Raw genomic sequence first — 26,036 nt, 5'->3', positions numbered from 1 at the left:
TAAATATATGCATTTACAAACTCATGTTTCGGTAATGAGAACTAAAAAATTTCAACTTTTATCTGGAGAGATCAAATAAAAACTGCTTACCTGGTAGCCATCTTGAGTGTCACAGTCAATTATGTCCCTTTTTTTTTAAATGTTAGTTCCTTGAGGGCTTAAACAATGATTGAAAATTGTCTAGGATGAGAAAATTGGTCTTGGACACATTTATATTCCTTATTATTGTCTCTACATTTACCAATGATCACCAAATATGATACCTCATAAGTCTAATTTCGCGAGAATCACCCATTTGAAGTTATTTTAGTAAATATCCTTGCTTTTCCAAGCTTATAATGGGAGAAATCAGGGAACAACTTCTTGTGAGAAGAAATCCACACAACTACAAGGGGTTAATAAATTTCTTCTGTGAGTAATCGTTGCGATTTTGTTAAAAAAAAGAATGTTTTAAACTTTATAAACTGTAATAACTAGCTTTTGGTAACAACGGCATCTTGGACGATCCATGGTAATGAACACTCACTACGCTAAAACTCTTCAAGATGGTGTACAATATCTCATTAAATGCCAGCAAAATACCTTTATTAACACTGTGGATTATCAGATGTTGTTCCCTGATCCCGTTTTTTATCATTGAAAAGCTTGAAAGACGGACATTTACTAAAATAACTCCAAATGTGTTTGTCTATAATATGATGAACACGTGTATCTCTCATTGCTTGAGGGTGAGTACATCATGTGGTAATTTTGATATTTGGCTGGAGTTTCCCTTTAATACCAATTATAAATGTGGTTCAAAAGTGTAAAGGATGCCTGACCAACATTTCCATCTCTCAGATGGTCCAGGTCTTCTCGACCCATGTGAGAAAGGACAGAAAGACGTTCTGAGCAGCATGTCGAAACAAGCCAGAGAAGATGTGACCGCTAGTGCACAGGTATTGTAAGATTGTGGTAAATATCACATATTTGGGCCTATTTATTGGATTATTTATTATCATCTCTGTCTTTCCAGCAAGCGTTGCGACTGCTGGCTTTTCGTCAGATACATAAGGTTCTCGGCATGGGTTCCTTACCGGCCTCCAAAGCCGGATCACGAAACCGCAAGAGACGGCGAGACGCCAGCGACGTCGGCGAGGGTGAAGCCGACGGAAAGAAAGATAAACGAGACGATTCTCTCGACCTGTGAGGTTATGGTCACACAATCTTAAGTAACAGAATTACGTCTTTTAATATGTATAAATATCACTCAAAGAGGAAGACTGTAAGGAAAATCTTGAAAGTTCCGTTTTTTGAAAAGTGGAAATAAATGTAAAAACATATTTTGTTCCTCTTCTGATGATGTAATATGCGATGTGTTACATCAGAGCTGAAAATAGTCTGAAACGCTACTGAAAACAGACTCATTCCAGTTCAGAGCGATGGGTTATGACCAGCGACTGACCAGCATCTACTAAAAATACTTACTAAACGGTATTTTTGCTCTGTTAGGCACTTTCATATATTAATAATAGCACTTAATTAATTAAAAGCTTTAACAGCATAGGCCAGTCTTATTTTTGTGTTTACATAAGAAGTAAAATAATAAGTATACGTGTTTGAAACCCAGTAAAAGTTTGTACGCACTTACTTTACTATTATAATAAAATGTGACGTAAACTCATTCAAACTATGAATCAGCTGCACGTATGGGCATTTACTGAACTGAACTGATAAAGGCACAGTATGTAATTTTTTTGCATAAAAAAACCCATAAACTACTAGCACAGTGTAAAATATTTTTTTCACATTTGTACTGGCGTTACCCCAAATGTTTTAAACAAGTTTTGAATACAGAGAATTTGCTATTCAAAAAAACACTCCGCCTCTTTGTAGGGTCGCCTGTCATTGGTGTCATGTCTCCATTTTCTGGTAAAAATCATAAATGTGTTAAACTTTATTTTATTACATCATCCTTAAACATGCTTTTTAGTCCCGTTAGCTTGATTTCCATTCAGCAGTGGGGGTAAAAACTCCAACTCATCTTTCCACTCTTCTTCATCAAGCTTTTGTATGTTTTTTGTATGTCAACCTCTATAGCAAAATTACATATTGTGCCTTTAAACCAAACCCTCATATTTAATCTTTAGAGTTCCTGCCCTGTGTTTAAATTACACCTATTGTGTATTTTCCAACTTCATGAGAATGGGATGCTTTTTTAAAGTCTTGTCTATTTCTGTTTATTTAATACATTTTTAATTTTCTTTTGATCGAAAAATTACATCACAACAAATTTATGAAGTGTGCTCACACTTTTGACTGGGAGTATTTGTACTGTATTTGGGGTTTGCGTGTATTTATTTTTATATACATGCTGTGAGTAGCCCCAAAAGAATTTGGACACTTAAAGGTGCAGTGTGTAAATTTTCGGAATAAGGATTCTACTGACAGAATTGCAATTTAATAAACATAACTATATTTTTAGTGGTGCACTGCAACAAATGACTTTCTTTCTTAGTATTTTTGTAAAAATGAGAAAAAAATCTTGAAATACACTGAAAAAAATTATTCATTCAATTTACTCAATTTTTTAAGGTAAATGCTTGCAATCAATTTATTTAAGCTACATTTAAACAAAAGTTTGTTTTGTTTTTCTAAATTTTTGCAAAAAAAATTTAGTAAATTGAAGGAATAATTTTTTTCAAAAACACTTAATTCAAGATTTTTTTTCTTATTCCATTGGCAATTTTTTTTGCTTGTTTAAAGCACAAATTCACTTAAATTTTATATTTTTTGTCTTAAAACTAGACGTATTGTCTTAGATCATTTTGCTCATCAAGAAAATACATCTAAATTTAAGAATTTTTAGATATTTTAACTGAAAACAAGACTAAAATACTAAATAAAAAAGTAATTGATTGCAGTGTGTATAAATCTCTTATTACCGAATGAGGTATCTACATGCACCTCGGGTCCCCTACATGAAATTTCACGCTGCCATGTTACTTCAGTAGCCCTTAATGGACAAATTTCTCCACAGGGCACGTTTTGTCACTATATTGTCTCAGACGACAACATGGTTGTCCTGTTGCGGCAACCGTAGCTTCTCTATGCGCAATATCACCACTAGAAAACACAAGAATCTATGCGCCACACCTTTAAGTCACATTCAAAAAAGGCTGAATGCCTTTGCAGTAGGCTATGTAAAAATTATGAATCAATGTAATTTATTTTTAAGATCGCACAAGCACACCTTTGAGGCGTACAAATAAAAATCTCTGACGCCATTTGCTTCAAAGGTTGGCAAAATATATTATTTTATTATCTAAGGCGATAACATTGAGATAGTTCTTAGTATAGTTTTTGTTTGGAGCCGGTGCAAAGGCGTTAATATTTATACTGTCTATTTTTAAGCAGACAATTACGTTAAGCAATTAAATGTAGACTAATAAATTTTCACTAATATGCTGTTAAAGCAACACAAAATCTTACACACTGGATTTGTACAAATTTTAAACGATCTGTTCAATAACTATTGATATTTCAGAAACGATTGGTCACATAAAATAGATATATTATTTTACGCTCGCTTTTGTCGTCGTTTTCATTTGCTTTAAATAATAATCAGTCATTTCATAGCAGCAAGCTGGTATTTCGACAGGGTAACAAAGTAATGATCTACAAACTGTTGTAGAATAAAGTCTGTGGTTCTTCACATGTGCCTGCGGTAAAGTAGAGCAATTTAAAGTACTTGAAATATAAGATGAATGAGGTAAATTTCTGGTTCTTCACATTGCAATATGATATAAAATAATATAAAATCTCTCTATTCTTAGCTTTTATATAAACAGGAAATTCTTAAGAAAGACGCACAGTGTTGCACGGTTGACTAGACAGATGGCAGTTCAGCTATATTAGTATATTGAATTATTTACATTGCTTGAATGCGTTCTGCCAACTGTTTTTAACACGTACTGCAAACTTTTCCCCCGGCAAATTGTTCCCGTTGAGTGTTTGTTATCGTTTGTAGGATTCTGAATAACATTGTGATCTTTTGGTTTGAATTTCTGTGTAGTGCTGCTTGACTAAATAAATCTATAAAACACTCAACGTTCTGGTCGTGTCTGTTGTGTAAGAGATCGTTGTCTGTTTTTCGTTCAGCATTTGTGGTAATAAATAGTCGTGGGCTGGACAAAAAAAAACCCTGTCAAAGCCAAGATTATTTTGAGGAAGTAAATGTATGTCTTAAGACACTCATGATAGTGACAGCTCACACAGCGAGAAAGCCATTGGACATAACAACATCCTGTCTATGCATAAAAGCATTGCATTGGTAAGTAAAATAATGAATAATGAATCTTATTGATGAAGCTTTCACCCTCTTATTGGGTTTACAAAGTTACCAGTTTATGCAACATTTCAGTTGACTAAGTTAATATTACATATTTGAGTATATTACATATATGCATTTAGGTTAGGGTTGGGGTTAGGTTAGGATTGACTAAGAAACGTTTGTAAGTGCAAATATTATACCTTTGTTGTCTCTTGTTTTGTTTTTTTTTAGGTTAAAAAATACCTTCTGTAACAATTATACAGGAAAATAGGATAATTTTAAGTTTTAGGCATCAACCACCCTTTTCCCTGTAGCACATTTTATGTCTGATAGTTGTTCATCAAACATACTGAACCGCTTTCTCAAAGTCTTGGTCTTCGCTGATGTTTCAATATTTCGAGATATGGACATGGTAAGTGAACCATATTTACCCACACATTACCTGTAATAAGCCATGCAAACCTCACACCCGTCGCTTTTTTATTACAGAAGACGTGGATGGCGGGCACACAGTGTGTTGCCAAAAAGGATCATGGTAAACCTAAAGCTGATGAAATACAGTATTGCAAAGGTGATGTCCTCACAATCCTGGCATCAGGAGGGGTAAAACGCACATTGGACTCCTTCTTACCATTACGCAAAATAAAATCATGCTCGCTTGGCTAACTAAAGTGTTTTTGTTTTTTAGAAAAAAGGAGTGTACAGAGCGAGACACAACACCACCGGAGAAGAAGGCCTGGTGTCCGCTTCCAACCTACGAGAGAGGGAGGCCATCCGTATAGACCCTAAACTCAGTCTAATGCCGTAAGTCAAGATTAAGAAATCGTTTTTAAAACTCTGAAGAACTGTGAAGAGGAACTGTTGTTAGATTACAGGAGTAAAGGAAGTGGTCTGATTAGTATTTAGCATTAATAAACATAGCAGAGAGATTGTCGAAAGGCTGATGATGTCTGTGGTTTTGTATGTCAAAAATAGTTAGTAAATGCTGTGCGTGTGGATTGCATTTTTTAAAAAGGCCTCAGTGTAGCAAAAGTATGCAGACTTATGAATAACAGATTTGGAAAGGCTAAATAGAGTTTATGAAACTATTTCTATTTTAACATACTTTACAAATGGCATGAAGCGCATTTGTCTTGAACTTCATTAATCATCTAGGATAAATTGAACTATAAGTCAAACTTTGGTTGGATTCGTAGTAGCTTTAAGATTTATTTTTCCCATTTATGCTTTTGTTACTTATCCAAAGCGAATTAATGTACAATGAATTCGAGCTTTACATTTTATCAGTATATCTTACCATGGGTTCACACCAGCCGCGTTTGAGGCGTCAAATTAGCATCTAATGTGCTACTTTGCCGCTTGAACATTTTGAGTTTACTTCTGCGACTCCGCTCGCATCCTGTAATCACGTCACTACTAGAGCAAGCTCCTGATTGCTTAACCCGATGCATTTTTACGCCAAAGTTCAAATTTTTCAACCCGCGCATTTGCCGCGGCAACGCTCAATATGCGCCATTCGCACAAACTAGACATGCGAATGAGGCGGAATCGCATCTACCGCGCCAAACGCCTCATTCGCGCAACGTGACCTCCAGACGCACATTAATGCGTCTTCACATTGACTTAACATTGAAGTCACTCGAGCTTGACGCCTCTACCGTGGCTGGTGTGAATGAGCATTACAAGACATGACTTTTGTGCTGCTAACGCAATGCTTTATCAAATTAATCTACCAATTAAACACTTTAGTTCATGCACTGTCTTTAACATTTCTCTGATGAATTTTCAGCTGGTTTCATGGAAACATATCAGGACCACAGGCTGCCCGCAAACTCCGGACCATGGAAGACGGCCTGTTCCTGGTTCGAGAGTCCATCCGACACCCGGGCGATTTCGTACTGTGCGTCTGCTTTAACCAAGAAGTGTTTCACTACCGCGTCATCTTTCGAGACAGCAAACTGTCCATCGACAACAAAGAGTTCTTCTCCAATCTCATCGACATGATAGAGGTGCGTCACACTACACCGGCTTCAGGGTGCCATGCGCAGGGTGCGTGTGGCTAATTTTAGCCAGCGTTTCTTCATTTATCTTAGTTTTCCAGTTACACATCGGGGTTGCATGCGTCCTGTGGTTTGTACTAGGGGAAATGACAAGTCGCCCACTCAGCTATTTCTATGTGGTGAACATGAAGCCTTTTACAAGACTTGGGTTTTAAAAGTAAAGTCATATATATTTGGGCTTCCTGGCTGCTATTCTAGCAGCAACATGATGTTCGTGCCATGAATGTGTATTTGTCATTGCAGTTTTATACCAGAAACAAAGGTGCCCTGGCTACAATACTACTGAAGCCAAAAAAGAAAGAAGGCACAAAGTCTGCTGAGACTGAGCTGTTAAAATGTAAGCGATTGTTCGATAAAAATCCCCTAGCCAAAAAAATATAGTACAATAAATGTCTTTAGTAGTTTAGTGGTTGTTTACCATATAAATCTGTTTTTCACAGCTGGTTGGTTACTGGATATCTCAAAGTTGACTTTAGGAGATACCATTGGTGAAGGGGAATTTGGAGGTATGGTTTTATTTCTCTGTTTTTACAGAATATATTGATTGTTATATAGGGATGCACGATAAATCGCATGGGATAGTCATGCACACCATGTCGGTAAAGCCAGTTTCTTGATTAGTAGTAAATCGGCATCACCTGATTTCAGAAGGAGCGGCATTTACTACACAAAGCCGTAGTTCACAGCCATATTGCCTACATATCGCAGCCGTTATGTCTGCGATAATTAATGCAAAATTGCCCCGATTGTCAGTGAACTACGGCTTTATGTTAGCCTGGGAAAACCCAGACAACTTCCGGCAAATTTAGATTTGCTATGCAAGTAGTCTGGCAAAGAGGACATTCAAGGCCATTTCTAATGCAGAGAAATCGTGGCACCAATCAAAAACATTGGGGCGGGCTTTACACGATGACGACAGCGCAGCGACAGTGAAGCAGATTTTGTACATTACAAAGATGGATGCCGCGTGGAACATTACTCATTCGAATCAGCGATCTATTTTAAGCTATTTAAACTTTTCCTTTTTGTTAAAACCAGAGCATAAAACAACATTTGAAGCCTTTATAACTAAAAAATGTTTTTTATCGTTGTCTAACCGACTGGATCTGGCAAAAGTCTGATATAGCTCTGCATACGTCTTTGCCTTCATCGCTGTGATTGGTTTTAGGTCTGTTCACTTGGACATAGAGGCTTTTGAGAGATGTCCGTTGGTGACGCCCCTTTGGAAATGATTTGTCTATGAAGCTTTGCCAAACCATAACTTAGTTACTACTGAGAATGGTCTGGTTTAAACCAGGCTAGCTTTATGTAGTAAATGGTGCTCCATCTGAAAGCAGGTGATGGCGATTTACTACTAATCAAGGGACCGGCTTTACTGACGAGATGCGCATGACAATCACATGCGATTTATCGTACAGCCCTATTGTTATATCTCTCAGCACCAACATTTGGGCTTGACACAGGCTTTGTTTGAAAAAAGAAAACTGGAGTACTGTAGTACTTCTGTATACTGTGTATTAGATTTACAGAAAGTTTGCTTAAGAGAAATGCATCAATCAGATTCTAAATTAAGGGGTAGCACAATGTTGAAGAGAAGAATTAAGTATACTATAAATATACTAGAATTTATTTATTATAAGTGTATAAATCATACAGTATAAACGTATAGATTTTATGTATGTATGTATGTATGTATGTAATAATGTGTCCGGTCAGTACTGTGGGGTTACCGACGGTCATGTCGACATTTCAGCTGTCTTCGAAGGCGAGTACGGAGGGCGGAGGGTCGCCGTCAAGAACATCAAATGTGACGTTACAGCTCAAGCTTTTCTCGAAGAGACATCAGTCATGACGTGAGTCATAAAGTTTCCTATCTGATGACCCGGTTACATCAGTACATTTAGGGGCGGTTTTCTGGACAGGAATTATTTTAAGCTCACTGCAAAAAATTATTTTCAAGAAAATAAATTCTTAGTATTTTTGTCTTATTTTCAGTAAAATATCTAAAAATTCTTAAATTAAGATGCTTTTTCTTGAGCAAAGAAAATAAGTCTAGTTTTTAGACCAAAAATATCAAATTTAAGTGATTTTGTGCATAAAACAAGCAAAAAATCTGCCAATGGGATAAGCAATTTTTTTTTGAATTTTTCTTGATTTTAGTGTTAAAGAAAAATGTTCAAGATTTATTTGCTTACCCCATTGGCAGATTTTTTTTGCTTGTTTATGCACAAAAGTACTTAAATTTGATATTTTGGTCTAAAAGCTAGACTTATTTTTTTGGGTTGTTTTGCTCATCAAGAATAGCATCTTAAAGTAAGAATTTTTAAGATATTTTTACTGAAAACAAGACAAAAATACTAAGAATTTTTTTCTTGAAAATCATTTTTTGCAGTGTAGGCCTTAGTTAAATTAGTAAATATAACTAGTTTTAACAAACATGTCTTACTAAAAACATTACTTGTGTGCATTTTGAGGAAAAACAAAGAGTACTGATGTATTTTAAGATATGTCTGTGCAAGTTGTTTTCAGTTTGGACTAGTCAAGTACTAGTCTAAGCCCTGTTCAGAAAACCCCCCCATACTGTTATTTTATTGTGTGATACTTTAGGTACACAACAAAAATGTTTCATTGATCTGTATCACTCCAAATATGAGTCATTTGGTTATCTTCAGTGTTTTGTCGGTTTGGTTGTATGTGACCCTGTTCGTGAAATCCAGGTTAAAGTCTCATAAACTGATGCTAAGAATTTGAGCATTAAAAATTTGATTTTAATAATTTATTTCAATCTTTGACACGACCATTCTCCATTTATATTAAAGATATCAAGGTTAGATTACAGTTAAAGATTATAGTAAATCACAAAAATGACAAATTAAAAACTTTAAAGCACTACTTAGTTGTTAAATTAGTGATAGTGCTCTCTCTTATTACATAAAAATGCATCACTTATAAACATTAGGCATGCAAAGGATCCTTGAGGTGGAACATTGCATTTTGTTTTAAAGAATTTATCTCAAAATAAGAATAATTTTCATCTTTAAAGTCTTAACGAGCTGTAATCTGATTTATGCTTTTACAGAAGCCTTCATCATAAGAATCTGGTGCAGTTATTAGGGGTCATTCTGCACAATGGACTTTATATCATAACAGAATTAATGTCAAAGGTACAACGGTTTTACTTTTTTTTTTATATTATTATTATGATGCTCTGTTATTTGTCAAACATTCACTTCTGTTCTGATTGAAGATGATATGATGTGATAAGTATCTTGTGCGTCACAGGGAAATTTGGTGAATTATCTGCGCACACGAGGACGTTTCGCTGTCAATGCGGCTCAGCTGCTGAGATTTGCTCTGTAAGATTTCACACATACACAAGCGAGTTTTCTTTAGTTTTGCATACTTTTTTAAAGTTTTTCTGAAATGTATTCACACAATTAAGATGTAAAATCAATTTTCAATAAAAGTATTCCAATAAATCACACATTTGGATTTAGTCGTAATCTCATTGGTTCTCAGGAAGCTTCCTGTTTGCAGAACATAAGAGATGTGTTTGTATTTTTTTGGAGATGTTTCATGTGTTTTTTGGGTGTTTTTACAGAGATGTGTGTGAAGGTATGGAACATCTGGAGTCAAAGAAACTTCTGCACAGAGATCTCGCCGCCCGCAACATTCTGGTGTCTGAAGACTCGGTCGCCAAAGTCAGTGATTTCGGTCTGGCTGTGGCAAAGGTCAGTGCGGACACCCCAGACACCTTAAAGATACCTGTGAAGTGGACAGCACCCGAAGCGTTAAAGACCAGGGTAAGAGGAACACTACAGAGTCAACGTGAAACTATTTGTAGGCTATTTAAATTTATTTTTACAAAAAAAATTGCAATCTTAAAATGTTTAATACTTCATGTTGATTTTAAATCATGCATCACAAGATCCAGGGATTTAATTATTTTAATGTTTTGGCATTAAATTTGATCTGGATTTATTGTTTTTCCAACAGAAATTCTCCACTCAATCGGATGTATGGAGTTATGGAATACTTCTGTGGGAAATCTTCTCTTACGGCAGGCAGCCATACCCCAAAATGGTGAGTTTTTCCAAACTTAACTTTTCATTTAGTGTCTTGTTTAAGGGATACATCACCAACCCTTGAAAGATTTGAACCATAGACTGTATAAAACATGGATGTGGTGTCATCACCCATAAATTTCTGTAGAGCAATTTTGAAGCCCAAAGTGGGCGTGGCCGGCCGTCTTCTTGGTTGTGCGTCACTCCCAAATAACAAAAAATCGGCAAAGAGGCAGAATGTTGGTGGAGCTGAGTTTCCTGGTTTCTGAAACCACGCCCACCTAGCTCAACGATAGTGACCGCATCGGCAATCCACCTGTCACTCAAGGCGCCACGCCATTAATTTTGCATAACTGTAAGGCTTAATATAATTCAATCAAAATTCACCCCCCCACAGTTATCATTAAGGGTAAAATTAGCTATATAGACCAAAAACACTTTAATATTTTAATATGGTTATATGGTTATGGGGTTATGGGATCGATTCCCTTTTAGTGCCTGTCTCTAGTGGCCAGTCGATGAATTGCAAATCACTTCAAGAGAGAGATTCAAGAAAGAAATCGTAAGGTTGCCACTTGGCCAATCGTTTTATATTTTTGGTTAGTACCTCAAAAATCGTATATAATTTATTATTTTATTATTTACCCATCTTTTTTCCGTTTCTTATAGACGGTTACTGACGTGAGAGAACGTGTGGATCAAGGTTACCGCATGGAGTCACCCGATGAATGTCCACCTGAAATCTACACCATCATGAGGTCCTGTTGGGAAACCGATCCCAAAAAGAGACCGTCTTTCCACAAACTTCGAGACAAACTAGAAAAAGAGGTCAGGAGATTTGAAACGTGATCGCTTTGATCCAGTTGTGTAAACTGATGACTGTTCATCAGATGCCAAAGTTGACATCGTCTTTAATATTGTTCACATGTGTCGAACTTACTATTTATTTCTATTCGAGCACTTTCTATGTGTGTATGTTTATTTAAATTTCTTTATTTGTTTAAGAAATTACGTGATTTAGTAAAATGGACCTTTATGAGTTCAGATCGGTGAGGAATTGATCCCTGACTTTTGATTTCATTCAGCACTGTGCTTCTCAGATGGGCATTTGCTTTATCATATTTTGATAAATTTGCTATAAATATCGCTTTTGTCATGTCAAAGTCTGCTGTATTTTAGTGCGTGTTATTCTGTCATTTGACGACAGGCTGGTTAAATTAATATGTGTCAACATGGATTCATTGTGAAACATCAGTGCCTTGTGTTGTACGTGATTGAGGTTTAATTTCAATAAATGCATCATAAGGAAATAATTTTTCCAAAACAGACCCTTTAATTCTGTGTTTCTTTCAAATTAAGTCTATCTGACGCAAAGAAATTTTGAGGGAATGGGACGTTTATCTGGGATTAACATTTGTATTGTCTGTATCTTGTGCTGTAAGTAACTACACAGCAACTATGCAGAATATCCCAGCAAGCCATTCCCAGTAGTATCTCGTGGGACAAGATTTTGAAAGTATTTTTGTTGAATTAAATTGCTCAATCCAGATTACTGGTCTGTTGTCATCACCCGTAGATTGAATCCCGCCCTCCTTTTTTTTACTGTGCTGTTTAAGCCACAGAGAGGATGATTTGTAATTCAGCAAGAAATTGTGAAATGATTCAACAGAAAAATATCTAGAACTGAATGCATTTCTCCAAAAACTTTTGGTAAAATTGTAAAAAAGAAATTGTATTACATTTGTATAAAGAAGATATAATATAGAGTACAGTATAATAAGTGTAAAGTATAGAGCCATAAAATGAATATGTGAGTATAAAATTGTAAATATTGAGACTTTATTTTATGAGACATCTAAGCAGTGAGCCCCATTAGGCTCAAATTAAAATCAACGATCATTACTGTGTATAACAGGGTTTCCCAAACTGGTGTTCACGAACCCCTAGTGGTTAGCAGGGGAATTTCAGAATGATCGTTAGTTGAGGAAAAATGAATATGACAATTAAATCATAAATGTACGGAGCCCCTAAGGGGACATGGAGCAAAATTAAATAAAGTTTAGTTTCGTGCGCGTACGTGAAACTACCGCGTGTTCACGTGAAACTACCGCGTGTTCACGTGAAACTACCGCGTGTTCACGTGAAACTACCGCGTGCCCACGTGAAACTACCGCGTGTTCACGTGAAACTACCGCGTGCCCACGTGAAGCTACCGCTTGTAGTTTCACATGCTCATCTGAAACTTTCGCGTGCGCACGTAAAAACTATCATGCACGCATGTAACTTTCGCTTTCACGTGCGCGTGCAATAGTTTCACGTGCGCGCGCAATACTAACCATAAAAAATTCTGCACATGAAGGTTTTGCGTGAGTACATGAAAGTTTCACATAAGCAAATAAACTTTTTCGATTTTTTTACTCCAATGTCACCTTAGGGGCTCGGTGAAAATGTAAAAAAAGTTTTAAAAATAAAAATCTTTAATAAAACACAAAATATACAAAATATATATTTAATTTGTTTAGTCTAAACGTCATGTAACCATTACACAATATTAATATATCAGAAACTGAGAACTCATGATAAATGAACAGATACGTTTTATGTACCAATAAAAGAAAATGTCCAGATGAAGCTCCAACAACCGGTAATAATAACAATAATTATGAAAAATACTACTAATAAAATCTTTAAAACTGATGAAAAGTAAATATTTTCAAAAATAAACATGCAAATGTACTATTATATTATTGTAATATTAATTCAAAATCTCAAGGAGTACTTCAAGTAAATAATTTAGGTCAAGTGGTTTCTGCTGACAAAAAGTCCCTGGTGTAGGAGAAAAGTTGTCATTTTTTGGACGATAATATGATGATGAGTCGATCACACATGATAAACTTATGATCGGACACAAGAGGAATCAGTTAGGAAAGTTAATATTTCTCATCTACAAACTACATCACAGACGGCGTGAATCACAAAATCAGCCTAGCGACTGTAAAGTTTTGCTGTGTTAAACTTGTTTTAAACTATTTTTATTCTAATAAGAAAGCACATGGTTCGAAATAACTCGATTTAGTTTGATGTCTTCAGTCTGACAGCAGGACTGTTGTTAGAAAGCAAACGTTAATAAATTGATTTAATTTAATCCTATTAAAACAATACACCACATCAGTGACTCCGTTGACTCTGTTGATTTCCTTCGAAGTTCTTACAAAACGACACTCAGAAATGACTCATGAGGTGAGTAAAAAATGTATAACATTACTATAATATATCTGTCTTTCTGTTTTTAAGTGTATGCATGTGTTTTGTATCTCTCGCAGTCGTGGACGTTTTTAATCTGAGATGTAGGAGTGGGAGGAGCCTGGCTGTGAAGAGCTATTTGAATGACAGGTGAGGCAACTAATCATGCTTGAGATGATTAAGAGCCAATGTACGTCAGTGCAATGTTAAGAGTATCAGATTACGCATAAAGCAGGAAAGTTTTACCTCGTTCAGACTGAGCCGTGAAGACACACAGGAACCGTCTGGTCCTGCAGAAATAATCCAGGCCAAAAACCCACCGACTGGTGTTGCTATGGCTTTAAGGTTGCTAGGGTTGTTTACTAACTGGGTCACCCCAGTTATCTTCACCCCAAATCTTTATGATGTCTCTCATTTATTACCAAGCTATACATTTTATCAATGTGTGTTTTTCCATGATGCAATGCTTTAGCACTGTGCTACAGTCATTTCATGTGCATATATTTCTGGATGTTATTGAACAACCGCTAATAGCAGCACTACTTTTAGGCTTAAACTGTTATTTCCAGTTGAGTTAAACTGGTGAACGGTTTTAAGGCCCTCTGTCCCATTCACAACCGATTTTGTGATTAGGTCCCTGGGTTATGTACTTCAACTTCGTGACAAACTTTTCTTCAGATAATCTGGGCTGCAGAATTTCCAGGGAAGTAAAAAGAGACTCCATATGGATGTTTGGTGTTTGGTTAATAGGCCGTGTGGGCGAATTGGCCAGGTTGCCGGAGAGGATCTTATGTGCTAATCTAGAGATTAAACTAAAGATGTCAGTAGAACGCAAGGGCAGCATGCAAAGCAGAATAAATATACAGCAGGACCTCTTTCTGGGTGTTTCAAAAGCATTTTTTTTATTTTGGATATAATGCAAAAATCTAAATCCAGTTTTGCACGTATACTTTGTGAAAACAGCCATTCCATAATGCATTGTGGTCTTAATGCAATGCATTCTGGGACTACCTTCTTTGTAAAGTATACGTGCAATGCTGCATTAGAAAATGAGCGAAATAAAATTATATAAAAGTACTTGGTAGAGTATTTAGCATTGCAAAAGGTCACAGGTTCAATCTAAATTAAACATTGATAAAATGTATAGCCTGTAATGCACTGTTAGTCAAAAGCATCTGCCAAATGCATTATTAAAAAATTTAATATGTAGGGAGCTCAACAGGTTTTGCACAAAATGCTTAAACTTTCAGAAAAAGCTGCATATCGTGTACAACCTCATTTTACAGACTCTCCTGTTACTCTTGCAGTGAACTGAAACAGCTCCTCTACATTAGCTGCTTTCCGCCTAATAGGATCTGCCGGCTTTAGGTTGTCATCTGATAAATCTAATCCTCTTGATAACTGTGATGCACCTACTGAGCCAATTTGGACTCAATTAACGTAATGAGGAAACAAGCGAGAGGCTTCAGGAAATCATCGACATGATGGAATAATTGCACCGTCTCTCATTCAATCCCATACGGAATCAAACCGAGCGCTCGGACGGTCCTGAGATGACTTTATAAATGGGCCAATGGTTACAAGAGTCATGCTTCTCAAGTAGTTTTAACTTTAAACATTGAGTGGTGATGCAACACAGTTAAAAAATAGTTAGTCAGTCATAAGTTTGCTGTAAATGTAAGTTTATGTGAAGGTATGGAGGTACGTTGATAGATACACACTTTTAATAGGCTATGTTTTGTCCAAGGTTTGTGCACGTGCGAACCAGCTGTCTATGATTAAGTGCCAAGCTTTCCAAGTATTTTCTATCTCCTCAAAGCAGTAAGTTGTCCTTCAAGGATCTTGAATCTTCGTATTGTGTGGCAACGAAACAAAATCGTATGTTTAGTCTTGTCGTCGATATTTGGCCTGGTGGTTGTACAAATTTTTTAAGATATTTGTAACTATTGTTGAATCTCCTGTATAGTCAGTGGTAGAGCATTGCATTAACATCGCAAAAGGTTCGATCCCAGGGAACACGCATACTGATAAAAATGTATACCTTTTGGAAAAAAGTGTCTGCCAAATGCACAAATGTAAATATTCTGAATACCGCTCGTGTTTTTTTCCAAGTTCATATTTTTGTATTTTTGTAAGGCACCAACATTCTACCGAGCCCCTAAGGTGAAATTGGAGTAAAAAAAGTCTAACTTTTAGTTTCATGTGCTCACGTGAAACTTTTGCGTGCTCACGTGAAACTTTCATGTGCTCACACGAAACCGTCATGTGCAGGATTTTTTTTAAATGTTAAGTTTTGCATGTGCACGTGAAGCTAACGCGTGCGCACACGAAAATTTCATGTGCGCGCGCGTTAGTGTCATGTGCGCACGCAAAACGAAACTTTTATTTAATTTTTTCTCCATGTCTCCTTAGGGGCTCCGTAACATTCAATATACAAGTCATTCTGCTAAGTTTATATTCAGTAAATCTTTACAGCTACATCTATACAAATGCATGTCTTTTTGAATGTAAAGTGTAATTCATATACTACTGGCCCCACCCACAAATAGTGATGTCACACAGCTAATTAAGCACTGGTAGAGATAATAATATTATCCTCAGCAATTAAATTTTGCCAATCTTGTACTCGACTAAAATAGACTTTTCTTCAATTGTCGGTCAGGGAGGTTTACCGTACCAAGACAATATTTCAAAAACTTGTGTCTCTAAACCAGAGAAGCTTTTTCTGGATCAGCTGACCTTTCGAGAATTTAATGACCCGACTCGACGCTGACGCAATTCGTCATTTAGGGTCAGATCAACCTTTCTGCTGTTTTTCTACGTTTGATATGAAAATAAACAGCATATTCTCTGTGTATTTACCAGTGTTACTGATGTGATTTAATATAACAATATGTTGTGTAGTCCTCACGTCATCAGTGTTTGATATATGCCTAATGTATCTAATATATATATTAAATCTAATTTGTAAGGAATAATTGATGACGCGGCATTGAATTATCAGGTGGTAACCATGAGCAATTATTTTGCGTATTCCACGGTTACCACATTGCTCTGGTGCTTATTTTAAGATATTTGGCAGGTCAGGTGTGCGTTTATTGAAAAATAATGCATACCTGTGGACCATTTCTCGACCAATCAGAATAAAGCATTCCGTGGAATAAGTACACATTAAAAAATATGCAGCATTTTTTGTCACATCAACATATATTTGTATTTGACTTCAACTTACAATTGATTTTGATTTTGTAAGTTTTGTCAAGTTTTCACAGCCAAAACTTAAAAAGTAGGTTGAATTGACTTGCAAAACCAAGTTGTTTTAACTTCATGCTGCATATTTTTTACAGTGTGATATATCTACTGTAGTGTATAAGATGTAATATATTTTTTCTCAAAGTAATATGTTTCTTCTTTAAATACGATATATCTGTATAACATTTAAACAAAATAAATATTCACACTTTGTTCTCAAAATGATTACTTTAGAAAACTACGTAAAATAAAATGATGCAAGCTAGCTAACTATTAATTTACAAATATCTTTCTACTTCCTTTTCTGACTCATCCCAGATCTAAACTTTAAATGTTAAAATAATGTCAAATATTTTGTAAATATACAATAAGTTTACAAATGTTTGTGTACACTGTAAAAAATATTTTGCTGCCTTACATTTTTTTGATTTTAAACTCAGATTTACAAGTCATTTCAACTTACTATTATTTATCTTGACTAGAGATGAGTTGTTATAACTACATGTAACTAAATTAAGTTTTATAAGTTGTGACAACTCATCTCTGTTGACATGACTTGTAAATCTGAGTTGATTTAACAAAAAATGTTAAGGCAGCAAAGTATTTTTTACAGTCATGTTAGCAAACAAACAACTGTGTCAGTGATAAGCTGGAGATTAATTAGTAGTTGATTTTGTTTTTTTAATTGTGTATCACAGGGTAGAAATTACAAATAAAAAGGTTTAAAATCTACTAAAACTATATGACAATTTGAGAAACTCTTTGGTTGAATAACAGTTTGCTTTACACAAGTTTATTTTCTTATACAGGGCCAAATGTAAATGTAGTTTAAGAAACATGTATTATTGTACATCAGCGGGCTCCCAGTGACTGTTCTTTCACTTAATAATGAAGAAATCGTGCAAAACGTTCAGGTCGTCTCTTTGTCTTTAAAACAAAAGTTCTGTGCAAGACGAAAGAGAAAACGCTTCATTAGTCGCGTGTGCTATTGTGAAGTGAATTCAAGCTCTGTTTCCAGCAATTACTTGAGCAGAAACCACCTGTCAATCATTCTTAAGGGGGAAGAGTCCCAATTAATGAGCTCCTGTAATCCCATGCTGTTAGTTCCCTTATACAAAGACAGAACACAGAGCGGCAGAGAAGTTCACTGTGTGGATATATGTTTAAACAGGACTGAAGTCAGACACATTCAAGTTGTTTAGTGGCTCCGTTGCTCTTCAGATGAATTCGATCGACTGCTGGAGAAACCGGTGGATGAAGGACAGATTGGAGACGGAGAACGCTGAAAATATCTCATTTTAGAGGTATAAACTATACTTATGTTACGCTGTTATAGAAATGTATACTTTATATTTCCACAGTATATAAATATATTAAACATGGGAATAAAATACATGCATTTAACATAGTGTTAGTCTTAATCTAAATATATATATAAAGTTCTGGAGCTTAAAATTGTATTTTAAATTGTTTCTTTTCTAAATGCATTCAAATGGCAAATGTTTAATTTTTAGATTTGTAAACATAACCATATAAAAATTATATGCCTAGAAAATATTAATATATCAATTTTTTTATTTATATCTATGAAGTAGCTTGTATTTATTTGAAGAACTACATGGAGAAATGGCATCCTTAAAAAAATCACATGGTGCAAAAGTTTGCCATACCTGTGATTTATCAATGTTTGAAACTAAATCATTTCATTTTGCAGTCAAATTTTGGAAAAAAACCTACTAGATATATAGAGTAGAGACTTTAAAAAATGCGTTGAGAATTTAAAAAATTGGTTGAAACACCCCAGCATTTTTAGTGTAACTATATGTATTCAACATTAGAAAATACTTACAAACTTACTAAAACAAAACACCTTCTCAAACATCTTTACTTTGTTTTCTCAGTCTTGGGTTCCTCTATTATATCCCCTGCATCCCTCTATTGGAGTGTCGTATCCCAGAATTCCAATGCATTTGTCACTGGACACTATGAACATGGTGGATGACGCTTGTCTTTCGCCGAGTAACTTCCACGAGATGGTTAAAGCTGGAGGTGCGGTGATGGGCACTCGTGTCCACAGCATTGATGTCATCCTAGGCTTCAACAAGGACCAGGAGCCTTTGCTCAACCCTGGAGCCAACGTTGTAACTCATAAAGTCGGAGTTGGGAATCTTGGAGATCTGGTTAAGGAGGACCAGCGGGTGCAGGCATACGGACACTTGGAGACCCTCAGGAGCGGCACAGAGCAGCCTGATTTTCATGGTACGTCCTTCTGTGAGTCAGTTTTCAATACCACTTTCATCACTGGGCCTGGGCATTGGCCATGTGACAGCAATATCAAAGCTTTAATATTTTAAGAAAACCCCACAAATGCACTGTAAGTTGTTTTAAATTAGGACGTCTGCCAAATGTATAAATTCAAATTTCATCCTCTAATAATATATTTATAGTGATTTTATTGTTCATTCTTTAATTGACCTCTTAAATACTCATGGTTATTAAAACCCAGGAACTGACACAAGTTGTTATATCAAGCCCTCCTATTGCTTTTAATGTGCCAGTGGCAGTTTGCCAGGGTATTAGAGTCCAAAATGACCTTAAGAGACCTGAAAGAAAGTCAACTGCACCTTTATGTAACTTTAAAAAACAACAGCCACAGTTTCCTACATGCATCTGTTACCAGGACATCTGTGGTTTTTAACCGCTCGATAGATTATGGAAATGGTTTTGAGATCTCTTCTAAAACTTGACAAGGACCCCAGGTAGTTTTGCTCTTCTGAAGCACCTCCAGATTTTGGTTCTGTACTAGATATTATGTGACAATTTCAAGGCGAAATATGAAAACCAACATTCTTGTCGTACTATACAAACCAGAAAAGCTTTTGGTGAAGGGGCTCATCTGTGATTCCCATCCCGTTGTGGATTTTCTGTAATCTTCTCTTGTCTTAAACAAGATTGCATAATCATTTTTCCATTTTCCCCCAATTTTGCTCATAATCCATTGGGTTTCTTAGTCCTGCAATGAGAAAACCTCTGGGATGACCCTGAGTTGACATGCCTGTTACTATGACTCAGAAAGGATGAGATCTTTTGAACATTTCAGATCAATTGTCCTCATTTGTTGTGAGTTGCCAGCATGTCTTGTATCTGACAGGTGGCGTGATGATGTTTGAATTAGCATTGACCTCCTCCATTGAAAGAGTTCAGTCTGTGGTTTGTTAATGACGACTGGGTAACCCAAAACGTTTGTTCCTGTCTAATGATTAAATCTTCTTCTTCTCTGATGTCTCCAGACCCGTTGGTTTGTCCAAGCGTCTTGTGATCAATGCTTTATAAAGTTTGTAGTTACTCTTGCTGATCTAAATAGAGGTACAAAAGATGCAAATGTTCAAATAAAATTTCAGAGGCAGGGAATCCAAAAATCTGCAGGCGAATTCTAGCAACCTTGTGGCAGTAGAGCCGATTTAAAAATTCTAATTATAAAGATAAGTTGGGTTGTTTTAACTCATAGTTGGGTCAAATATGGGCATTTTTTATTGAACCCACTAATTGTATTTGTTCATATCTTACCCAAGCATGGGGTGAAACAATCATCATCATTTATTAGTGTAGATATGTACACATGCAGGTTCAAAACCTATGTAATTTTTTTATAAAATGTATCAGCAGCTGTATAAAATACATCTTTGGACCTAAAATGTTCATATTAATACCTAGGACCTTAATGGTACATATAAGGACATTTTTAAAGGGTATTGCCCCAGCGACATTTTTTTTCTGACAGTGTAATAAATGAATGTTCAGGCTCATTTGAACCTCTGTGTATTTAATTGTAAAAAGTGGATTCAAGCTGTTAGCAGTTAAAGAGTCAGATCTTCATTAGCAGCCACTTTTAACATTAACTTACGGTTGATTACAAGGACATTCCCCACAGGAAGCTCAAACCTGTGAATAAATGTCCTATTGAAGGACATAATAATGATATGTCAATTTTCTGTCATTAATTTATCTTATCTGGTATTGAACCTGTAGTCATTTACATTTATGCATTTGTCAGACACTGTGACTTAAAGTGCATTACTCTTTTGTCAGTATGTGTGTTTATTGGGAATCAAACCCATGACCTTGGCTTTGCTAATATAATCCTCAACCAATTGAGTTCTTTGTTTTACCATTTACGCATCGTAAATTAATGAATATTTACATCAGTATCATACAGTGCATAAGGTAGACTACAACGCAGTGTCCTAGCCGCACACAAGAGAGTAAAAATCTGCCTTGTTCTTCTCCAGTTTACCAAAGCTTTTTGCTAGAAATGTGAACCTTATGTTTAGGCCGTGAGTCGAATGAAGCTCTTAGGTAGATTAGAGCCAAATCTGCGTGGAAACTATCAAGGGAATTATCAGTCTACATCTGTTTCTGCCTGGATTATGGGATGTAAAATTGGCAGTGAAAGCTGTTGAAGACAGCAGACCTGTAGTGGTCCAGGAAATTCAGCCCATGAGCATTATAGGATTAGATAGAGTTGTGAAAATATGTTATTAATAACATATTGTATGCCCAAATTATAAGTAAATATTTATTGTAATGTGAAATAATTGGTGGTGTGGTTAAGTAATAGATCTGGTGACCAGAAGATTGCTGGTTTAATCCCAGCACGAAACAATCCTATTAAGTCTTTCCCCGCCATTGACGAGTTATCTCGTCAATTAAGAAAAAACGCTTCCCTGCCAATAGCAGGTTTTTACGGAAATCCATATTTCCACTATTATCCAATAGTTGGCGCTCTTACCTAACTTATAAAACACTGAAGCATCCACTGATCCAAAAACAGTAAAAACTCTGTGTGTGTGTTTTGATCATCACCCTGAATCTGATCTCTAATAAAAGTCCTTAACAAAAATGCAATTATATAAAAAAATTGTATTTTAGAAGAAACCAACCAATATTTGAAAGGTGATAAAGAGAAGAAAAAAATATACTTTTCATTTGATATATTGTATGTTTATATATTTAAAAAATAAAATTTTCTGAAAGGCTTTAAACTTTTGTGAAACTTTTTCAAAAACACTGGCGGGGAAAGAGTTAATAGTATCGCACAAAATATTAAAAATTATAATACAAAATACATAAAATTTTATTTTGTGAACTTTCAAACCTAAACTTTGTGACTGCGTGTGGTCTTCGGTTTAGATGGTGATGTGTTCTCCAACAAGTGCGACGGGATATTGGGTGACCTTCGAAAGTCCACCGAAAGTGACAGTAAATCTCCAGATTCGGCTGATGGGGAACAGCCCAAAAAGAAGCACAGACGCAACCGCACGACCTTCACCACATATCAGCTTCACGAGCTGGAGCGAGCCTTTGAGAAATCCCACTACCCTGACGTCTACAGCCGAGAAGAGCTAGCCATGAAAGTCAGCCTGCCGGAGGTCCGAGTACAGGTGTGTCATCCTGAACTCAACTCAAACCATATTGTTTATCCATACATTTGATCAAAACTCATCTTATTTTTTCAAAATGTGCTTGTACAGGTTTGGTTCCAGAACCGCAGAGCAAAATGGCGGCGACAAGAAAAAATGGACGCCAGCGCCATGAAGCTCCACGACTCCCCTATGCTCTCCTTCAACCGCCCGTCCATGCACACCACCGCGGGACCCATGAACGGCTCGCTGCCGCTCGACCCTTGGCTCCCCTCCCCGTTATCCACAACTCCGGTGCACAGCATTCCAGGGTTCATGGGTCCCACCCAAGGACTGCAGACAGGTTACCCAAACCACGGTTTCCTGAGCACACCCCAACCGATGACCCAGAGCATGCAGCCCATGGCTCCATCACCGTACCAATGCCCACCTCCCTTCACCGACAAATATCCGCTGGAGGACATCGAGCAACGCAGTTCAAGCATCGTCGCTTTGAGGATGAAAGCTAAGGAACACATCCAGTCCATGGACAAGACCTGGCAACCCATGTGTTGAGGTTACTAAATGGTGTCGAAGGCTAGTAAAGAATTACTGATTGTATAACAGATGGTTTGTCCCGGATATGTAGGCGCTGAATGGGTCACCTGCCAGGTATTTACTGTATTTATTTTTGTTAACCTGGATATGAAAACGGCGAAAGAGACAAGCACAACGATTGAGACTTTCACACAAGTAGTGTTTCGGCTCATACATTTTCTGGACATGTTTTAAAGCTTGTCTACAAACACTTACTGAGATGTGAATAAAAGGTCATGTTTTCCATCACATGACCTCTGTCCACACATCCACACTTTACGGGGATGATCAGCCGCTGATGTTTAAAGTCACATCGACGATTGTGAGGAATAAATATGGAAGTTATATTTCACAAGACTCATTTCATTCGCAAAAGACTTTGAGTAAGAGGCTTTTGTGTGACCTTTACATATGTGCTGAAGAAAGCAATCCAGTGTTACCCTACCATGACTGTCTCTTGTTTTGAAACAGTTCATCTGAATTTGATCATTTCCCTTTTAAGAGGGAAAGACTGGGCAACTTTTTTTAACTTCTGCAAAAGGAAACTCACAAAGTTCAAGTTGCCAGACTTTTTCTAGCAAAATTGTTATTTGCTGTTTGTTAAACTTCTTACAGACAGCATGTTGAGTATCTTAAATGTATAGACTGATTCATTTTCCCTTTAAATGATTTATAATGAATATTTTTTGTTTGTTTGTTTGTTTGTTTGTTTGTTTCAGAATGTATCCAGTCGAGTCAAAGTGTAATTTTTATAGGGCCGTTTGGCCCAAACATTAGTTTACAAACCGAATATGTGACTCTTAGATGACTTGCACACTTGAAAAGCCAAAGTTAGAAAGCAATACAACAATCATGCATAAATGTATATGTTTGTGAAATGTTAAGTTGTCAACAGAAATACGAATGTGTTTTTTGGTGTTTGTAATGTACTGTATCTTAGAGATTTTTACGGATGCTCACAATAAAAAAAATCTAGTTTGATAGACCTTTGGTTTCAGTCGACTCGTTCTTATTCCAGGAAAGGTTGTCTGGCAGTTCATCACGTGTTTATGCCAGCAGAGCTATAGAAAACAAGGTGGATTTTATCTCCCCATCTCTTTATCTTCTGACCGGTGGCACCGTGCCAGCCCGTTAGGATGATGATGTTCCGGTCAATCAGGTCGGAGCGGGAGGGGGGCATCTACGGTTTTCCTAATTGCCTCCTGACGCTCCTGTTGAGGCACATGTTCATGGTGACTGGTGCTCGGATGTATTCATCATGTGTGAGCGATGCTCTCAGACAGATGGGGGACCACGGGGGCCATATGGTTTCCAAAAAAACTGTGCTGGGAAAGAGCAAGAGGGTACGAATGTGACGCTTTCCTCTTCACTCAACCGCAAAACATGTTGGAAGTCATGCATCTTTCCTTAACATTATATAAGAATATTGAACTTCTTTAATGTAGGACATATTGGCGATCGTGCGGGCAGGAGCGTATAGGGTGGGAATTCAGCTCATCAAAGTTAATGATGGAGAAAATCCCCCAATTAGGGCTTTCTCCCGCAGGCCAGGATGAGTTCAGCGCAGGGATTATTGTCCGGCCCGAACCCCACTGACAGCCACTGACCGCCGCACATCTTGGCACCCAGGCAGCAGGGCTGTGGGTATGCATGCGTTCAGCCGCTCCGGCACAAAGGAATCATGGGAAAGCAGCGGTTAATCGACTGCAAAACGCTTTGTGCGGCTAAGGGAAGTTTAGTGTTCTTCCAGTCTCAGGCTTTGAATGTGGGTCAGCCAGTTGGGCTTGCAATTCATTTGATAACTTTCAGTTCATTGCATGTTTCAGATGTCATGCATTATATCAGTTTTGGCAAAAATGAGTAAACTTTGAATGCACAATATTAAATAGGCCTGATGATGAACTCACCAGACGTATATTTCTTTAGTCACACATTGCAAAACCCAAATCTGAGGTTAATCCCTGACCTCGGCTACTAATAAGATTTCCTCTCTAGTACTTTTACCCGTACTGTTAGGTATTACGGTATTGCTGTAAAGGATCATGATCATGGTTATATAATATCTTATCACAAAAGTATAATTGTTTAGCTTAAGTCTTAAATGTAAAGATTGAATGCATTGTAAGTTGCTTTTGGTCAACATAAATGCACAAGGATAATGGCCCTTATAACATGCATCGCTTTAAAAATACATTTTGCGGATGTATCATTGTTAGTGTTAACCTGATCGGATTCTTTGAATCCCTTGCAAGTCCCCTGTTGAGTTACTGTATTCATTAAAAACAATTAAGCACTAATTAATTGCACAGTCTATTATTTTCTTCCCTGTACGCAGCGTAGGCTGAGGTTAACAGGGGATAAACGGGAACGGAGCGGAATTAATGAGCTCTGATTAAGAGCGTTTCCAGCTCTGTTCGCATGACATACGTAAAGATGGTAGGAGGTGATGGAGGTCATGGAGGAGGTGGGAGGTGAAGGGTGGATTTGGGAGCTGGCGCCAGGCTTCTTCTCATCAGGAGACTTTTCTGTCATCCTTTGTCAACATAAGTGATGTGGCGTATTGTCCTATACATGTCCTTTACAGCCACAGCATCGTGAAAGATTAAGATTTTTATAAATTAAATTGTTTAATTAAAAGATCTGAGATTTTTTAAAATATATTTAAATAATACATTTGTTGTATTTCATTTTTATTATTATTATTTTAAAATAAACTGTATGTGTATTTTACACATTTCATTATTTTTAGGGCTGTCAAAAGATTAATTGCGATTAATCGCATCCAAAATAAAAGTTTGTGTTTACATAACATATATGTGTGTACTGTGTGTAAATATTATGTATATATAAATACACACACATTCATCTATATATTTGCCTTTAAATACTGTATATACATTTATATAATTTATATTATATATAAATATTAATATTCATTTTGGATACGATTAATCGCGATTAATCTTTTGACAGCCCTAAATATTTATTGGTGAAAATTGGTTTGTTATGTAATATATTTACTCTTTCATTACTTAATTTTGTGTTATTTCACTAATAAATTTTTTTTGCAGAATAAAAAGCCCTAAACCAAATAAAAATGGAGATTTAA

General features: G+C 36.5%; 2 protein-coding genes across 2 annotated transcripts; both read left to right on the top strand.

Moving 5' to 3' along the window:
- Positions 1–1,196: 1,196 nt before the first annotated feature.
- matk (megakaryocyte-associated tyrosine kinase) lies at positions 1,197–11,764 on the top strand. Its single transcript, XM_065244340.2, has 13 exons — positions 1,197–4,312; positions 4,544–4,724; positions 4,802–4,915; positions 5,001–5,116; positions 6,102–6,321; positions 6,616–6,709; positions 6,813–6,878; positions 8,126–8,225; positions 9,452–9,536; positions 9,655–9,728; positions 9,974–10,175; positions 10,369–10,455; positions 11,106–11,764. Exons 2-13 carry the CDS (start codon positions 4,635–4,637, stop codon positions 11,283–11,285), a joined length of 1,428 nt encoding a protein of 475 aa, XP_065100412.1. The 5' UTR covers positions 1,197–4,312; positions 4,544–4,634; the 3' UTR covers positions 11,286–11,764.
- A 127-nt stretch (positions 11,765–11,891) lies between these two features.
- On the top strand, positions 11,892–24,813 carry rx1 (retinal homeobox gene 1). The gene is made up of 5 exons (XM_065266248.2): positions 11,892–13,829; positions 18,103–18,235; positions 18,833–19,190; positions 22,122–22,372; positions 22,463–24,813. Exons 3-5 carry the CDS (start codon positions 18,896–18,898, stop codon positions 22,904–22,906), a joined length of 990 nt encoding a protein of 329 aa, XP_065122320.1. The 5' UTR covers positions 11,892–13,829; positions 18,103–18,235; positions 18,833–18,895; the 3' UTR covers positions 22,907–24,813.
- Positions 24,814–26,036: the final 1,223 nt, after the last annotated feature.

This window comes from Paramisgurnus dabryanus, chromosome 24 (assembly GCF_030506205.2).
Source record: "Paramisgurnus dabryanus chromosome 24, PD_genome_1.1, whole genome shotgun sequence".
Lineage (NCBI taxonomy): Eukaryota > Metazoa > Chordata > Actinopteri > Cypriniformes > Cobitidae > Paramisgurnus > Paramisgurnus dabryanus.
The sequence above is the reverse complement of the archived record's forward strand: the minus strand, read 5'-3'. Positions and strand labels throughout refer to the sequence as shown.

What these genes read in the sequence shown, in the direction of transcription:
- rx1 (XM_065266248.2), top strand. Translation starts at nt 18,896, where the DNA reads ATGCATTTGTCACTGGACACTATGAACATGGTGGATGACGCTTGTCTT. An exon ending in AGAGCAGCCTGATTTTCATG is followed by an intron (nt 19,191 to 22,121) that starts GTACGTCCTTCT and finishes TCTTCGGTTTAG; the next exon opens with ATGGTGATGTGTTCTCCAAC. An exon ending in TGCCGGAGGTCCGAGTACAG is followed by an intron (nt 22,373 to 22,462) that starts GTGTGTCATCCT and finishes GTGCTTGTACAG; the next exon opens with GTTTGGTTCCAGAACCGCAG.
- matk (XM_065244340.2), top strand. Translation starts at nt 4,635, where the DNA reads ATGTCTGATAGTTGTTCATCAAACATACTGAACCGCTTTCTCAAAGTC. An exon ending in TAACAGAATTAATGTCAAAG is followed by an intron (nt 9,537 to 9,654) that starts GTACAACGGTTT and finishes TGTGCGTCACAG; the next exon opens with GGAAATTTGGTGAATTATCT. An exon ending in GGCAGCCATACCCCAAAATG is followed by an intron (nt 10,456 to 11,105) that starts GTGAGTTTTTCC and finishes CGTTTCTTATAG; the next exon opens with ACGGTTACTGACGTGAGAGA.